Genomic DNA, 16,223 nt, shown 5'->3' on the forward strand with positions numbered 1-16,223 from the left:
GGTTGTTCTCCCTGGAAAGACGGAGGATGAGGGGAGACTTAATAGAGGTGTATAAAATTATGAAAGGCATAGATAGGGTGAACGGTGGGAAGCTTTTCCCCAGGTCAGTGGTGACGTTCACGAGGGGTCATGGGTTCAAGGTGAAGGGGGGGGGAGGTTTAACACAGATATCAGACGGACATATTTTACACAGAGGGTGGTGGGGGCCTGGAATGCGCTGCCAGGCAAGGTGGTGGAGGCGGACACACTGGGAACGTTTAAGACTTATCTAGACAGCCATATGAACGGAGTGGGAATGGAGGGATACAAAAGAATGGTCTAGTTTGGACCAGGAAGCGGCGCGGGCTTGGAGGGCCGAAGGGCCTGTTCCTGTGCTGTATTGTTCTTTGTTCTCTTTGTTCTGACAGAGTATTTTGACCAAGGCCCTCTTCCCCAATTTCCCTGTAACCCCGTACATTCACCACGGCTAATCCCCCTAACCTACACATCTTGGGACAGTAAGGGGAAATTTAGCATGGGCAATGCACCTAACCTACACATCTTTGGACTGTGGGAGGAAACCAGAGCACCCGGAGGAAACCCTCGCAGACACAGGGATAATATGACATGACAGATGGAAGAATGGGACATTTTTAAATCACAGATGCAGGGCTGTGTTGACTAATTTGAAGCATATAATTTATTTTTCTTATTTTTACTATTTTGCATGATAGGAACACTCCTAAGCAGCAACAATATTGTATAAAGTAAAGTATATTTATTAGTCACAAGTAGGCTTACATTCACACTGCAATAAAGTTACTGTCAAAATCCCCTAGTTGCCACACTCAGGTGCCTGTTCGGGTACACAGAGAGAATTTAGCATGGCCAATGCACCTACCCTGCATATCTTTCAACTGTGGGAGGAAACCGGAGAACCGGAGGAAACCCACGCAGACATGGGGAGAACGTGCAAACTCCGCACAGACAGTGACCCAAGCCAGGAATCGAACCTGTGTCCCTGGCGCTGTGAGGCAGCAGTGCTAACCACGGTGCCGCCCCTATAAGCACTATTTACATCAGATCCAAATGTTGTTTCTGTGAACTGCATCATTACAGTGGGTACACAGATAAGCCCATGTAAGAAAAAGTAATAGGAGCTATTTACAATTCAAGTGATTACAATGAGTAAGGAATTTCTTACTGAATGGAACAGAAATTAATCTTCATAATGAGTTAAAAGATTGTAAAGAATTTCTAAAATATTTCTAATTAGTAATGTTAGCATGACTGGGAGCACTGACATTCAAATTACACTTAACCTTTCATGTCAGCTTCAAGTCCCACCCCAGGACTTGATGGTCAAGGAAGGTGCGTTCAGAAAGCAGTTGAGGTATGTTTTCAAGAAGGAGTTAGATACTGCTCTTGGGGCTCAAGGGAACAATGGATGCACAGTGGTTAGCACTGCTGCCTCACAGCGCCAGGGATCCAGGTTCGATTCCCGGTTTGGGTCACAGTCTGTGTGCCGATTGCATGTTCCCTTGTGTCTGCGTGGGTTTCATCCGGGTCTCTGGTTTCCTCCCACAGTCCAAAGATGTGCGGGTTAGGTGGGCTGGCCATGCTAAATTGTGCCTTAGTGTCAGGGGGCCTTGCTAGGGTAAATGCAGGGGGTTATGGCCTGGGTGGGATTGTGGTCAGTGCAGACTTGATGGGCCGAATGGCCTCCTTCTGCACTGTAGGATTCCATGATTCTATATGGGGAAGAATCGGGAACAGGTTACTGAGCTGAATGATCTGCCATGATCATAATGAACGGTGGGGCAAGCTCAAAGTGCCAAATGGCCTCCTCCTGCTCCTGTTTTCTATGTTTCTATAACGCGACCAAACAGGTTGAGTATCAATGTGCAAAATCCTACCAAACACACACCAACGGCTTGCCGTAAGAGTGGGAGAGATGTCTGGCCAGTCATGTTTGATGCAAAGTGGTGCCCCTCAAGCTATAAGCCTCTGGCAACAGGCTCGCAACCTGTTACAGGAATGACCTTGCTATGGGAACAGATGAAAGTCTGTCTTGTGCACCCATTGGGTGCGGGCGGAGAAACAACAACAATTCACGTGAGCTTAAAATGTTTGATAAACTAAAACATTTGAACTATGTTTCCACCCACATTGTCCATGGATGTGAAAGACTTAACTCAAATAAGAGGGAATAGGAGGAATAACTTGTTTGACTGGTAATTGCATACTTGGGTATTGATATAATCCTATACACAGGTTGAACTCATGAACAATGCTTGTTAAATGGTCAGGCATTGCTTCGGTGTTTTTTGGTATACCTTAATGATCTTAAATTACATAATAATGAGCAAACACTGCGATACATCAGAATCTATGGCCGAAAAGCAAAATACTGCGGATGCTGGAATCCGAAACAAAAACAGAAAATGCTGGAAAATCTCAGCAGGTCTGACAACATCTGTGGAGAGAGAGAATAGAGCCAACGTTTCGAGTCTGGATGACCCTTCTTCAGAATCGAGGGTCTAACTTGTTTCCTGAATTCATTTAGAAGAAATAGTAAACTGATGATAAATGAGTATCATAATGGAATTTCTCGACCCCTTTCCTTAATAAACAGTCAAATATTACGGTGACATCATAATCACCAACTTTACTTTAACTGATAGTATTCATGATTTTGAAGTTTGAACAAATGGTAAAGTAACTGCATTAACCCGTATTCAGGAGAAACCATGGAGTCTTCAAACCTGCAATAAATGCCCTATTATGTGAGATTTTGAAAATAATCCAATTAAGTAACTTCTTAATAAATTTGTATTTTATGTTCAGACACAGTCCATTCCAACTTTTATAAATTGTTATGCAACTGCTGAATTAAAAATATAACAATGCAATTTAAATTCATGGTGGCACAGTGGTTAGCACTGCTGCCTCACAGCGCCAGGGACCCGGGCTCAATTCCGGATTCGGGCCACTGATGTGTGGAGTTTGCACATTCTCCCCGTGTCTGCGTGGGTTTCCTCCGGGTGCTCCGGTTTCCTCCCACAGTCCAAAAATGTGCAGGTTAGTGGATTAGCCACGGCAGCGCGGTGGCACAGTGGTTAGCACTGCTGCCTCACTGCAACAGGGACCCGGGATCGATTCCCGCCCTTCCCGGGTCTCTGTCTGTGCGGAGTCTGCACTTTCTCCCTGTGTCTGCATGGGTTTTCTCCAGGTGCTCCGGTTTCCTCCCACTGTCCAAAAGATGTGCTGGTTAGGTGCATTGGCCATGCTAAATTTTCTCAGTATAACTGAACAGGCGCTGGAGTGTGGCAACTAGGGGATTTTCACAGTAACTTCATTGCAGTGTTAATGTAAGCCTACTTGTGACACAAATAAATAAATAAATAAAATGAAAAATAAAATAAACGTAAAATTGTCCCTTAGTATCCCAAGATGTGTAGGTTAGTTTGATTACTGCGGTAAATGCACGGTGTTATGGGGATAGGAGCAGCAAGTAATTAAGAAGGCAAATGGAATTTTGTCCTTCATTGCTAGAGGGATGGAGTTTAAAAACAGCGAGGTTATGTTGCAGCTGTATAAGGTGCTGGCGAGGCCACACCTGGAGTACTGTGTACAGTTTTGGTCTCCTTACTTGAGAAAGGATATACTGACACTGGAGGGGGTGCAGAGGAGATTCACTAGGTTGATTCCGGAGTTGAGAGGGTTGGCTTATGAGGAGATACTGAGTGGACTGGGGCTATACTCATTGGAATTCAGAAGAATGAGGGGAGATCTTATAGAAACATATAAGATTATGAAGGGAATAGATAAGATAGAAGCAGGGAAGTTGTTTCTACTGGCGGGTGAAACTAGAACTAGGGGGCATAGCCTCAAAATAAGGGGAAACAGATTTAGGACTGAGTTGAGGAGGAACTTCTTCACACAAAGGGTTGTGAATCTGTGGAATTCCCTGCCCAGTGAACAGTTGAGGCTACCTCATTGAATGTTTTTAAGGCAAGAATAGATACATTTTTGAACAGTAAAGGAATTAAGGATTATGGTGAGCGGGCGGGTAAGCGGAGCTGAGTCCACAAAAAGATCAGCCATGATCTTATTGAATGGCGGAGCAGGCCCGTGGGGCCAGATGGCCTACTCTCGCTCTTAGTTCTTATGTAGGACATGGGGTGGACCTGGGTAAGATGCTCTATTGGAGAGTCACCATCACCATCTTAGTCTTATAAGTTCTAGTAGTCCTCTTGACACACCCAGAACAGTTTGAAGTCAGAACAGTTTCCCAGAACCCCACATAGACTCTGGTCAAGCCACCAACAATAGGTTCCCCCTTCAGAAAGGCAAGACCTTACTTTCAGATGACCAGCAGAATTTCCAAAACCAGGGAGAGAGAGAGTGAGACTTCTTTTCAGCCTGCTGTCCCTTCTAAAACTCAACTCTAACTAAACAGCAACTAAACAGGAAATGAAACCTTAAACTCACTGGAAAGAAAAGAAAACTGTCCAGAAACACATGATCGTCCTCCTAACAATGCAGGATTGTAAAACAACCCAAAGTTAAGGTAAACAGACCCCTTTTAAGCTACTGAAGTAGCAATAAAAGGTCATCTGCAGTCAAGCCAGTGACATCAGCTGTGAGCTAAGAAAACACCGAAGCTGTGAGAGCTGCAGAGATCATGATTGAAAAAAAACTTTCTTAAAGGTACACTAATGTCACAGGTGGAACTATCTACCTGAATCTGATTTCTCCACATTGCTCTATCGTAGAATTACATAGAACATAAAGCACAGAAAAGGGTCATTCAGCCCAAATACCAACAAACTTCCACTCTAATTTCCGTTCAACCTTCCTCTTCAACTATAGCAGCATTACCCTCCATTCCTTTCTCCCCCTTGATGTTTATCTAGCCCCTGCTTAAGTCTACCTATGTTATTCACCTCAACCACTTGCTGTGGTAGCAAGTTCCACATTCTCATCACTCTCTGGGTAAAGAAGTTTCTTCTGAATATCGTGTTGGATTTCTTGGTGACTATCTTATTTCGATTGGAATTGGCACAAGTCAGCATAATGCCACGAGAAGCAGCACTGCGCGAGTGAATTTCTCTTGCTCAGTGCCTTACTGTGACAACGTTAGAACTGCAGGTCCATCTAAGTATAAAGCAGATCTTGCTTCAGAGTGAATTGAGAGCAAGAGATGCTCATTGAAGCCTATACTTAAGAGCTGGGGTTTTTCCCCAGTGGAGGAGTTGCTTCTGGACAGGGAGCAGATCGAGAAGGGAAGAGTGGAAACTTTCATACTGAACTATAAACAATAAAACGGTTGTGAATCATCACAATGTCATCTGCTGTCTAATTTGCGAAATGGATATTCACCTATCAAACATTTTGGACACCTTACAGAGGTAACGATGGGAAAGTGAGGGCTTGATCATCAGCACTTTGCAAGGTCTGCAGGAAGAATAGGAGGAGGGCATGAGGCTGGACAGGATGACGGGCGGGAGGGTGAGTTGGACTCTCACCCTATACCACAACATGCTTCCACCATTGGACCTCCTCCACTCGGATTTTCAGTACTGAGCCCAGGATCCTGCACACCCTCTCACTCAGTCCCTGAGCCATCCTGAACCATGGTGCTGCGTGTCAGGCAGTGCAGTCCACACCTTCAGTGGAAATGATTGGGTGGAGCTGACCTAAAGCCCTTCAGGAAAACTGGATCTAATCAGATGCTAAACCTGCAGTCCCTGTTTCAAGGCCTCCAGACAAATTCAAATGATGATAGTCAGCACTCGGGACCAAAAGTGTATTCCAAAACTAGACTTTCAAACAGATAATTTGCACAAGGCAAGATCCCCAAACAGCAATATGATGACGACCCGACAATCTGTTTTTGTGATGTTGATTAAGGGATAGATTTTGGTCAGAACGTGGGGGAAGATATTCCTTGCTGTTTTCGGAAATAGCGCCGTGGGAGCTTTGACATACACCCGGAGAAGACATGACCTCTGGTGAACATCTCATCCAAGACATCGCACCTCTGACACTGCAGCTTTTCCTCTGTACTGTGCTGGGATATCAGCTTTCATTGTTTTTGTGCTCAAGTCCTGGAGCGGGACTTGAATCCACCACAATCTTGGCAAACAAGAACGCTATCAATTGAGCGTTGGCTGGCACTACACAGCAAATATCTAATGAGAAAACTTTTGTTAAACGACTTTGCGAGCGACCTGAAAAGCCAATCAATCACTTTCGTTTTTGCATTTTTGTCAACTCACAGTGCCATCTTCCAACTGCAGATATAGTACATCAGATCCATTTTTATAGTCCTTGGTGATCTCGGCCGATTGCCAGACTTCATCAGGGTCGGGAATCCAAACACTATTGTACTGAAAAACAGAGTAAAAAAGGTCATGTTTTCCATGAATGTATCAGACACTCAACATATTCCACATCCCGCTATTACTGCCTAATCCCCACTTCACCCCTTGCGATGCAGTTTGGATCAACTACTATGTCAGAGACGCTTTATAAATATAAATTTTTGCTCGTGTTCCTGTGCACCTAGTAATGGGCAAACCAAGTGTGGATAATGGAAAGTATACTGTTAACGACTGTTGAGTTTTTACCTGCTATTATGCAGTATTGTGTTATGTAGATGTGTTAGGTTAATTCATGTCATTATAGACGTGCATATATTGAACCTTTTGAAAAGAACACATTTCCTAAGCAAAGCACACAGGCCCACACTATTGCCTTTGTGAAGGACACAAACTGCTTTATGAAGACACAGAGTCTACGGAGCTCTCGGAGACAATGGCTAAGATAGATTGGAACCAGAGACGGGGTCAAGTGATCCTGCTTTTGGTGTGTAAAATATACTGGATTCGAACCAATGGTCAGATGGAGACTGATGTGGAGATGCCGGCGTTGGACTGGGGTAAGCACAGTAAGAAGTCTCACAACACCAGGTTAAAGTCCAACAGGCTTATTTGGTAGCAAATACCATAAGCTTTCGGAGCACAGCTCCTTCGTCAGGTGGAGTGGATATCTGTTCTCAAACAGTGCAAACAGACACAGAAATCAAATTACAGAATACTGATTAGAATGTGAATCTCTACAGCCAGCCAGGTCTTAAATGTACAGACAATGTGGGTGGACAATACACATCTCTTTAACCTGTGTTGAATGCTCCCTCCACCCACATTGTCTGTACATTTAAGACCTGGCTGGCTGTAGAGATTTGCATTCTAATCAGTATTCTGTAATTTGATTTCTGTGTCTGTTTGCACTGTTTGAGAACAGATATCCACTCCATCTGACGAAGGAGCTGTGCTCCGAAAGCTTATGGTATTTGCTACCAAATAAACCTGTTGGACTTTAACCTGGTGTTGTGAGACTTCTTACAGATGGAGACTGCCACAGGAACAGGAAGGCCTCACTCCCTCTCTCTGAAACGTCTCTCATCAAAACTGAGCTGTTTGTGATTTGAAAACCCACCAGAAGGCCTCATTGCTGCAAACCAAGACTCTTAAAGCAGGATTCTGAATCAAAACCAGTCTCCAGAAGAAAGAAAAATCAACTAGCCATGACTGCTCCAGTGAGAAATCCAAATACCAGAAGCTCTTGTGGAAAGAGACCCTTTAGCTGTAAATGAGCATCCGGACAACCTGGGAATAATTCTTTCTTCTGACTTTACTTTTTACTTGGCCAAGTTTGAAGATCTGATACTCTGCAGAGTTTTATTTCTCTTTTGGATGCTTGAGGGGCAGATGGAAGGGGGTGTGGGTTGCATGTGTGTTGTTTTTGCATCAGTGGGTAGTTGGACATATTTTATACATTTTGTTAATCACTTCTGCATCGGAGTGAGTTTTAGCAATAAAACCAACTCTGTACTTGTTAAATTATTTCTGGTTTACTTCTTATACTGTATTACACTCAGTTAGAAATATAGGGGGCGATCCTCCCAAAAGCGCTGAATTGGCAAGAAAACTGGTCTAGATCACGACTGTTTTTTCAGTGGAACTTCTGACCAGAATCTCCGCACTCTGTGCACTGCAGAGGTCACAATCATGAATATCATTAAAAACAAGGGGGCGGGGCCTATTCATGTCAGAGGCTGACAGCTCTGGAGCTCTGCGCATGTGCAGTGGCCCTGGTCTGTCAGTCTCCCCGTTTACTGGCCAGCCTGGGACCCCCACAGTGCTGCCCCCCGCCGACACCATCGTGACCCCCATGACAATTCCTGGGCCAGCCCCGACCTCCCAACCCCCCGTCCCAGGGCACCCCGATGTTCAGCCAACCCCCCCCCCCCCCCCCCCCCCCCCCCACTGCAGTGGCGATCCCCCCATCCCCCTCCACCACAGCAGACACTCCCACGCTGACCCTCCCACCCCGGGGCAGACCAACCCCCCTACCAGAGGCAGAGCAACCCCCCGGCACAGCAGCCTCCCACCCCGCCCCAATCGCTGGCCTCCCTCCAGCCCAGACCGATCGCCATGCAGAGTGGCAGTGGGACCCCCCCATCCCCACCGATCACCCCGTGGCCCTGCCCACAATAGGCCCCACCCCCTTGGCACTGCCTCATGCCCGGTGGGCAGTGGCATGGTGCCCCCTTGGCATGGGCACTTTGCCCCTTGGGCAGTGCCAGGGGGCACAGGCTGGCACTGACAGGGTGCCCATGCCTAGGGGGCACCACCCGCCCACTGCCCGACCCCTGGGGGGTCCCGATTGCCCCCCTTCATTCTGGCGGGGTCTCCTGCTAGTTCCCTGAACATGGGGAGCTACTCTAAACCCCGCCGGAGTGAAGTACTCCTGGCAGGATGGGAGATGCTATCGGGCCCGGCAAGTTCCAGCTCCCCCCCCCCAGCATATACACCATTCAGTTATCTGTAAAGTGTCACTCATTTGACAGATTATAATACTGACTACAATTGATTCTGTGTTGGATTCTACCAGGCCAGGGGACACCTCCACATGTGCCTATTTCAATGCACACAGTTCCATTCCCAGGCCATTCATTTTTAATGTCAATAGAGCACATTAAAAAATCCAAACAAAAACTTGAAAAAGATTTGGACACCTTTTGAGATGACTGATTGGATGTGGACCAATGACCTTTGTCTTAATTCAAATGCACCCTCCAAACCTGTGACCTCTCCTGCCAAGAATAAGGACAGTGGGCACATGGGAACACCATCACCTCCAAGTCACACATCAGCCTGACCTGGGATATATCGTCATTCCTATATCACCTCTGGGTCAAAATCCTGGAAATTCCCATCGAACAGCACCGTGGGTGCACCCACATCAGATAAGACTACCCAGATTAAAGAAGGTGGCTCATCTCCACCTTCCTGAGGGATGAGCTACACATCTTGGTGATGCTGATATCCCATGAATAAATAAAATATAACACGGATTCACTGATCTGACCTGCAAATTAATGTCACTTCTGGTACCTTTGCTTTGAAGTACACCCAAAACTACATTGTAATGGCTGAACACTACTGGTATAAAGAAAACCTACCGGGTTCGTTTTTCATGGGACATGGGCGTCGGTGGCTAACCAACCTTGATTGCCCATCCCTAGTTGCCCTTGAGAAGGTGGTGATGGGCCTTCTTGAACAACTGAGTGACTTGCTAGGCCATTTCAGAGGGCAGTTGAGAGTCAACCACACTGCTGTGGTTCAGGAGTTACATATAGGCCAGACCAGGTAAGGATGGCAAATTTCCTGGGTTTTTCTCACAATCAGCAATGGGTTCATGGTCATCAGTAAATTCTTAACTCCAAGTTTTTTAAAAAGTTGCATTCAAATTCCACCATCTGCCGTGGTGGGATTTGAACCCGGGAATTCAGAACATTAGCCGAGTTTCTGGGTTAAATAGTGATAATACCACTAGGCCACCGCCTCCCCTTAAACATCAAGGTCAACATCAAAGTTTCTCCCTTGTTGACTTCCAGTGAGAAGTGGGTCTAGGTATTTAGTCCCAACAGCATGATGTAACAATTTACCTTGTGGGATCTCCAGATACTCCTACATTCTCCAGTTTACTGTACACACCTTTTATAAACATGCACATGATTTTTTTCTTAACAATGTGGTTAATTCCCTCCCTAAGTACAAGGCTGTTCTATTCTGAGTAAGGGTGTTCCTCAAATTTAGCATATGTATTTTCTTATTACTTCCTCTTCTCACAGCTGTGTGCAACAAAGGTGACGTGTTTTATGGATTTAGACTCCACGTTACCACGGAGTTACAGCTTTGCTGTAATTCCTAAAAGGTACCAGAAGCAAAGATACTTGATGCGATACCTTACATTCTCCTGGTACCTCGGAGTTTCAATTTCTGACCCTCCCTGATTTTCTCTGCTGGGTACTCTTTAATATGTTCATCCTTACCTGTCCTCTTTAAGACTGCATCATAGCCTCATTCACCATTAGAAGTACCAGCGCACTCGGATAAGATGTAACCTCAGTTACCATACCTTTCCATGTTTAGTCACTGACTTCTTCCGCAAACAGGAAAATCTGGCATGAACATTTTGTATCAGAGATTCCTGAACATCCATTCATTCTTGTATTACTTTATATTCTTATTTTTATTTTCCCACTTCTAAAATCTCACTTTCCGTTTTGTTTCACCGCCCCAACCCCACTAGGGCAATCTGCCACATTCCTACACTGTATCTTTGTTCTGCCATTTACACATTCCAATCTCTTAATGGATGCTCTTAGCACCATTCCTAGCCTTTATCATCATTTACATTTCCTTTGTCTATGCCATCCCTATCAATTACAGCACTCCCCCATCCCCCTCACTCTCACAGTATCCCATTCTCCTTATCTTCAGCTCTGACGCAGGGTCATCCTGACTCGAAACGTTGGCTCTATTCTCTCTCCACAGAGGCTGTCAGACCTGCTGAGATTTTCCAGCCTTTTCCATTTTGTTTCAGATTCCAGCATCCGCAATATTTTGCCTTTTTCTTAGCATCTATCACCATGGGCTCTGTAGAACCCAAAATTAAGTTTAGATTATTAATCCAGAATGCAATAGTTATTACCATTGTTCATGGTAAACATGTGATGCTGATTAACTGTTACTGTTAATCTGTGTGATTTTCTGAGTTCTCTTATTTTCACTATTAGTGTTGAGATCAAAATCTTTAGCGTCCATCAAAATCTCTACCTTTCATCTATTGTAATTACTACCTAAGCAGCAATCAATATCAGGATATCAGGAAGTTGAAGTTGGATAAGACATTGGTAAGGCCACACTTGGAATACTGTGTACAGTTCTGGTCACCCTATTATAGTAAGGGTATTATTAAACTAGAAAGAGTGCAGAAAAGATTTACTAGGATGCTACTGGGACTTGATGATTTGAGTTATAAGGTGAGGCTGGATAGAGTGGGACTTTTTTCCCTGGAACATAGGGGTAATCTTATAGAGGTCTATAAAATAATGAGGGGCATGGGTCAGCTAGATAGCCAACATCTTTTCCAAAAGGTAGGAGAGACTAAAACTAGAGGGCATAGATTTAAGGTGAGAGGAGAGAGATACAAAAGGGTCTAGAGGGGCAATTTTTGCACACACAGGGTGGTGAGTGCCTGGAACAAGCTGCCTGAGGTAATAGTAGAGGCGGGTACAATTTTGTCTTTTAAAAAGCACTTAGACAATTACAATGGTAAAATGGCTATAGAGGGATATGGGCCAAACGCGGGTAATTGGGACTAGCTTAGTGGTTTAAAAAAAAGGGGCGGCATGGACAAGTTGGGCCAAAGGGCTTGTTTCCATGCTGTAAACCTCTATGATTCTACGACTCAAAGTGGGATGTGACGTTTATGTGAAGATCTCAGCCAATCACTCTTTTCTGTTTAATTCCCTCAACGTCAGACAGGGCCCTTTGATTGATAAATTATTTCTAAGTCCCCTTTTTGTGGCCTGTCTGGCTTTGAAAAAAATCAACCAATACCTAGATTCAAACAGTGAAGATCATCTATTTCGACCACACCACACAGAGATGTTTTGCAGAAGGCTTATGTGAGATTGAACAAGCACATAACTAACACACTAAGGATGGGTGGGACATTGTGGCTGGGGGCTTTGGGGGGGGGGGGGGGGGGGGGGGGGGGGTTGTGAGCTGATTGCGATAGGTTAGACGGTCACCAGGTCAGGAGGTTTCTAACCGTCCCCAAACCTCCAAAACATTTTGACTAAATAGAACCAAATCTAATGTTGCCAACATTATTTCACTTTCACATGATAATGGCAGAGGTTAACCCATCTGCCCATGCGATCATCTGGTTTGGTGCATTGATCAATTAGCAAATGATGGGACAAAACTGACGAGAGTGGTGCACTTTGTGGTGAGTTTAAGAATATGTAGTGTACAACATTTGCTGCAAACAGATCGGAATTTCTTCATTTGGGTTACAAATACTGTAGGTAAATATCTCCATTTTATACCCAGTTTGTTTTACCAGATGCATTTATATGTCCTTTTATTTTATTGATGAACTTACATGGTTTTGCATTACTTTACATATGCGGTTAGGTTTGCAGGGCGGCATGGTGGCACAGTGGTTAGCACTGCTGCCTCACAGTCCCAGGTACATGGGTTCAATTCTGGCCTTGGGTCACTGTCTGTGTGGAGTTTGCCCGTTCTCCCCGTGTCTGCGTGGGTTTAACTTTGGGTGCTCTGGTTTCCTCCCACAGTCCAAAGATGTGTGAGTTACGTTGATTGGCAATGCTAAATTGCCCTTGACATCAGGGGAACTAGGAGGATAAATCTGTGGGGTTACGCGAAAGGTTGGGATTCTGGTTGGTGCAGACTCGATGGGCTGAATGGCCTGCTTCTGCACTGTAGGGATTCTATGGATATGTACACTTGGTTCACATGGTATTTGAAAATATATGTCCTCATTTAATTAGTTGCCACAGTCTTAGATCTTTAATGGCATTGTGTATCAGGTCGGGGAATAGGAATAACAGTTTTTAATGACTAAGGCAAAATACTGCAGATGCTGGAATCTGAAACAAAAACAGACAGCATCTGTGGAGAGAGAATAGACCAAGGTTCTAAGACATTGGGTCCATTCTCTCTCCACAGATGCTGTCAGACTTGCTGAGATTTTCCAGCATTTTCAGTTTTTAATGACTGATGCTCTTTATGAGTGGTTTGTGACAGGCTGCATTTTCTTCAGAGGTTGTATCTCTGAGTTGATAACCTTTCCGGGTACCATGGTTGGGTATACTTACTGTCTTGTTTTCCTCTCGGGGAGGTGGTGGCATAATGGTATTGTCACTAGACTAGTAATGTGGAGGCCTGAGTTCGAATCCCACCACAGCAGATGGTGAAATTCAATAAAAATCTGGAATTCAAAATCTAATGATAACCATCGTCATAAAAACCCATCTGGTTCACTAATGTCCCTTTCGGGTTGGAAATCTGCCATTCTTCCCCGGTCTGGCCTATATGTGCTTGCTTCCAGTAAATGCGAATAAGATGGGAATGCAGGGATACGGTCCCCAGAAGGGCAAGGGGTTTTAGTTCAGTTGGGCAGCATGGTCGGTACAGGCTTGGAGGGCCGAAGGGCCTGTTCCTGTGCTGGATTGTTCTTTGTTCAATGACACCCACATGAATGAATAAAAAGAAACTTCTGAGAAGTGGCATGGAGATCAATCCTGGGTTCAAACAGTGCAGATCATCATCTATTTTCGACTGCATAATACACAACAACAGCTGACCAAAAAGCTTACGATACATTTATGGTAGCAATTTTTGCATCAAGGTTTTATCGATTTTTTTTCTTAATTTATTTACAAGCAGATCAGCATTCAGTGGAGTGATAAAACTAAGCAACTGGTTTAAATTTTACCCTGATATTAATAAAAATGTATGTCATAATCTGATTGCATGCTTAATATCCAACTCAGCTTACAAAGTTAAATTGACTATGCCATCCATTGACCCTGTCTACACATCCCGCTGCCTTGGGAAAGCAGCCAGCATAATCAAGGACTCCATGCACCCCGGAAATTCTCTCTTCCACCTTCTTCCGTTAGGTAAAAGATAAAAAAGTCTGAGGTTACATACTAACCGACTCAAGAACAGCTTCTTCCCTGCTGCCATCAGACTTCTGAATAGACCTACCTAACATTAAGTTGATCTTTCTCTACACCCTGGCTGTGACTGTAACACTACATTCTGCACACTCTCGTTTCCTTCTCTACGAACGGTATGCTTTGTCTGTATAGCATGCAAGAAAAATACTTTTCACTGTATGTTAATACATGCGACAATAATAAATCAAATAAAAAAAAATAGTAAAGAAACCAACACAGCATCCAAACATCCCCAAGTGCTTCGTTCGATTAATTTATTTTTGGAGTTCAATGGTTGTTATGAGGGAGTCAAACCAGAAAGTAGCAATTCAAACTTGCATTGATATGCAAGGTATCTACAAAGACTACCTGGGGCCAGCTCTACATTATGGACTGATTTTACTACCTGGAGCAGTGTTGTTTAATTCTAATGTTCATTTATTGCAATGGTTGCTATTTGCATTGATCCAAATAAAAGGAGTCAGGAGCAGTGGGAATGGAAACAGCAGTTGTCTCTTGGCCTTTGCACTGTGTTCTTTAAACTGAGACAGATGCCATTATATACATGAGGCAACAGATGATGTCATGTTTTTACTATTTATTGCATTTACCAAACCAATTGAGAATTCAAAATAAACCTTGTCATTTTTTTAGTAAGTTACCAAGCTTTAAAATCTTTCTGTTGCAAAGTTTTAATAGATAAAGAAAAAATGAAGGAAAAAGAATGTACCGATGTATAACATTTACAGACGAATTACATTTATTTGTTTCAAAGTTTCAATGCATTTTAATAATAAGTTGCAGTAATATTAATATTAAGTTATGATAAATCCAGTGAAGTTCAGAAAAGGAAGTTTAGGTCACACCTTGCTGAGTAAACATTCTACTTTTTTCAAACAATTTATTTTTCTAAGCATTTTTTAATAAGTGTCTCTCAGTCTTATAATGATTATATTACATTATGTAACACAAGATTTTAAAATAGTTTATCGCCTGTGGATTATTGCTGACAAAAAAAAAGGGATGTTGAAGCTTTTCATTTTGGACTCATCAGGACACTTTGTAAGAATACCAATATAAGGGGAAAATGATGATCTATATTGTATGGGAAAAGAGTGCAGAATGATTGGCAAGTGGACTCTGATTGTTAAAGGCATTGTGATGAAGAATGCATCAGTTGATAGTGAATGATAGTTAGCTGCCAAGTACTGCTTGAAATTTAAACCAAGCAGCATGGCCCTGATTGATCAAGGCATTGCTTTAAGGGATGAGTCATTGAATGGCTGTCATGTATTTTGTTTAGCTGAAAAAGTGTAATTAGTGTACACATTCTTTCTGTCTGCAAAGAACAGGGTCTTGAGTATTAATATATATAGCCTCCAGTACACACAAATGTGCCACACTGTGAGCCTGAGTAACAATCTTAAATTGGCTGCCAGCTTAAATTTTAGAACACTGAAGATTACTTAACAAATGTTGTCCAATCGTGGAACCAGATCCAATGTTGGACCCTGCGTGTTAGTTTTGAAAGCAGGGGTTGGTTCGATACGATCTGTACCTTGCCCATTTCTAACAGCAGAAGAGACATGATCTGCAGCAACCCACGCTTGCGTTTAATAGAAGTTACATTATTAACACTGTGGGTCCTGTTCTTTGCTGACACATTGAGCCTTTTTTAGCTAAATAAAACAAGTGACAGCCATTCAGTGACTCATTGTTCAGGGCAATGCTTTGAACAATTAGGGTCAAGCTGCCTGGTTTGAATTTTAAATAATGCTTGGCAGCTAACTGTCAGTCACCATCAACTTGTGCATTCTCCATAACAAAGTCTGTAACAACAGAGCCCACTTTCCAATCAACGCTCTCCTCTCAGACAATACAAATCGTTGTTTTCCCCTTATACTGGTATTCTTCAAAATGTCCTGATGAGTGCAAGACAAAAAGTTTCGACATTTCTCATTTTTTCAGCTATACTCAAGGCCTGTACTACCAACCAACTCCTGTAGATTGTGCTTGAAAATGTATTTCTTATTCCTTCATCCTTTTGTGTTATCCCCGCTACATTTCTGTTCACACGGTTATCTAATTACAGTGCCTAGAAGTGTTAGAGTGAATGCTGTCATTCTGGAGG

The 16,223-nt window shown here is 43.5% G+C and overlaps 1 protein-coding gene across 1 annotated transcript in view; it reads right to left on the reverse strand.

The window, feature by feature from the left end:
- Positions 1-16,223, reverse strand: part of myo5c (myosin VC) — a 128,417-nt gene that overhangs the window by 105,654 nt on the left and 6,540 nt on the right. The window contains exon 2 of the mRNA XM_078241360.1: positions 6,264-6,374. Coding sequence (XP_078097486.1) covers positions 6,264-6,374 — 111 coding nt within the window. The remainder of the gene's footprint in view (positions 1-6,263; positions 6,375-16,223) is intronic.

The sequence above is a fragment of the Mustelus asterias genome, chromosome 24 (genome assembly GCF_964213995.1).
Source record: "Mustelus asterias chromosome 24, sMusAst1.hap1.1, whole genome shotgun sequence".
In the NCBI taxonomy this organism is placed as follows: domain Eukaryota; kingdom Metazoa; phylum Chordata; class Chondrichthyes; order Carcharhiniformes; family Triakidae; genus Mustelus; species Mustelus asterias.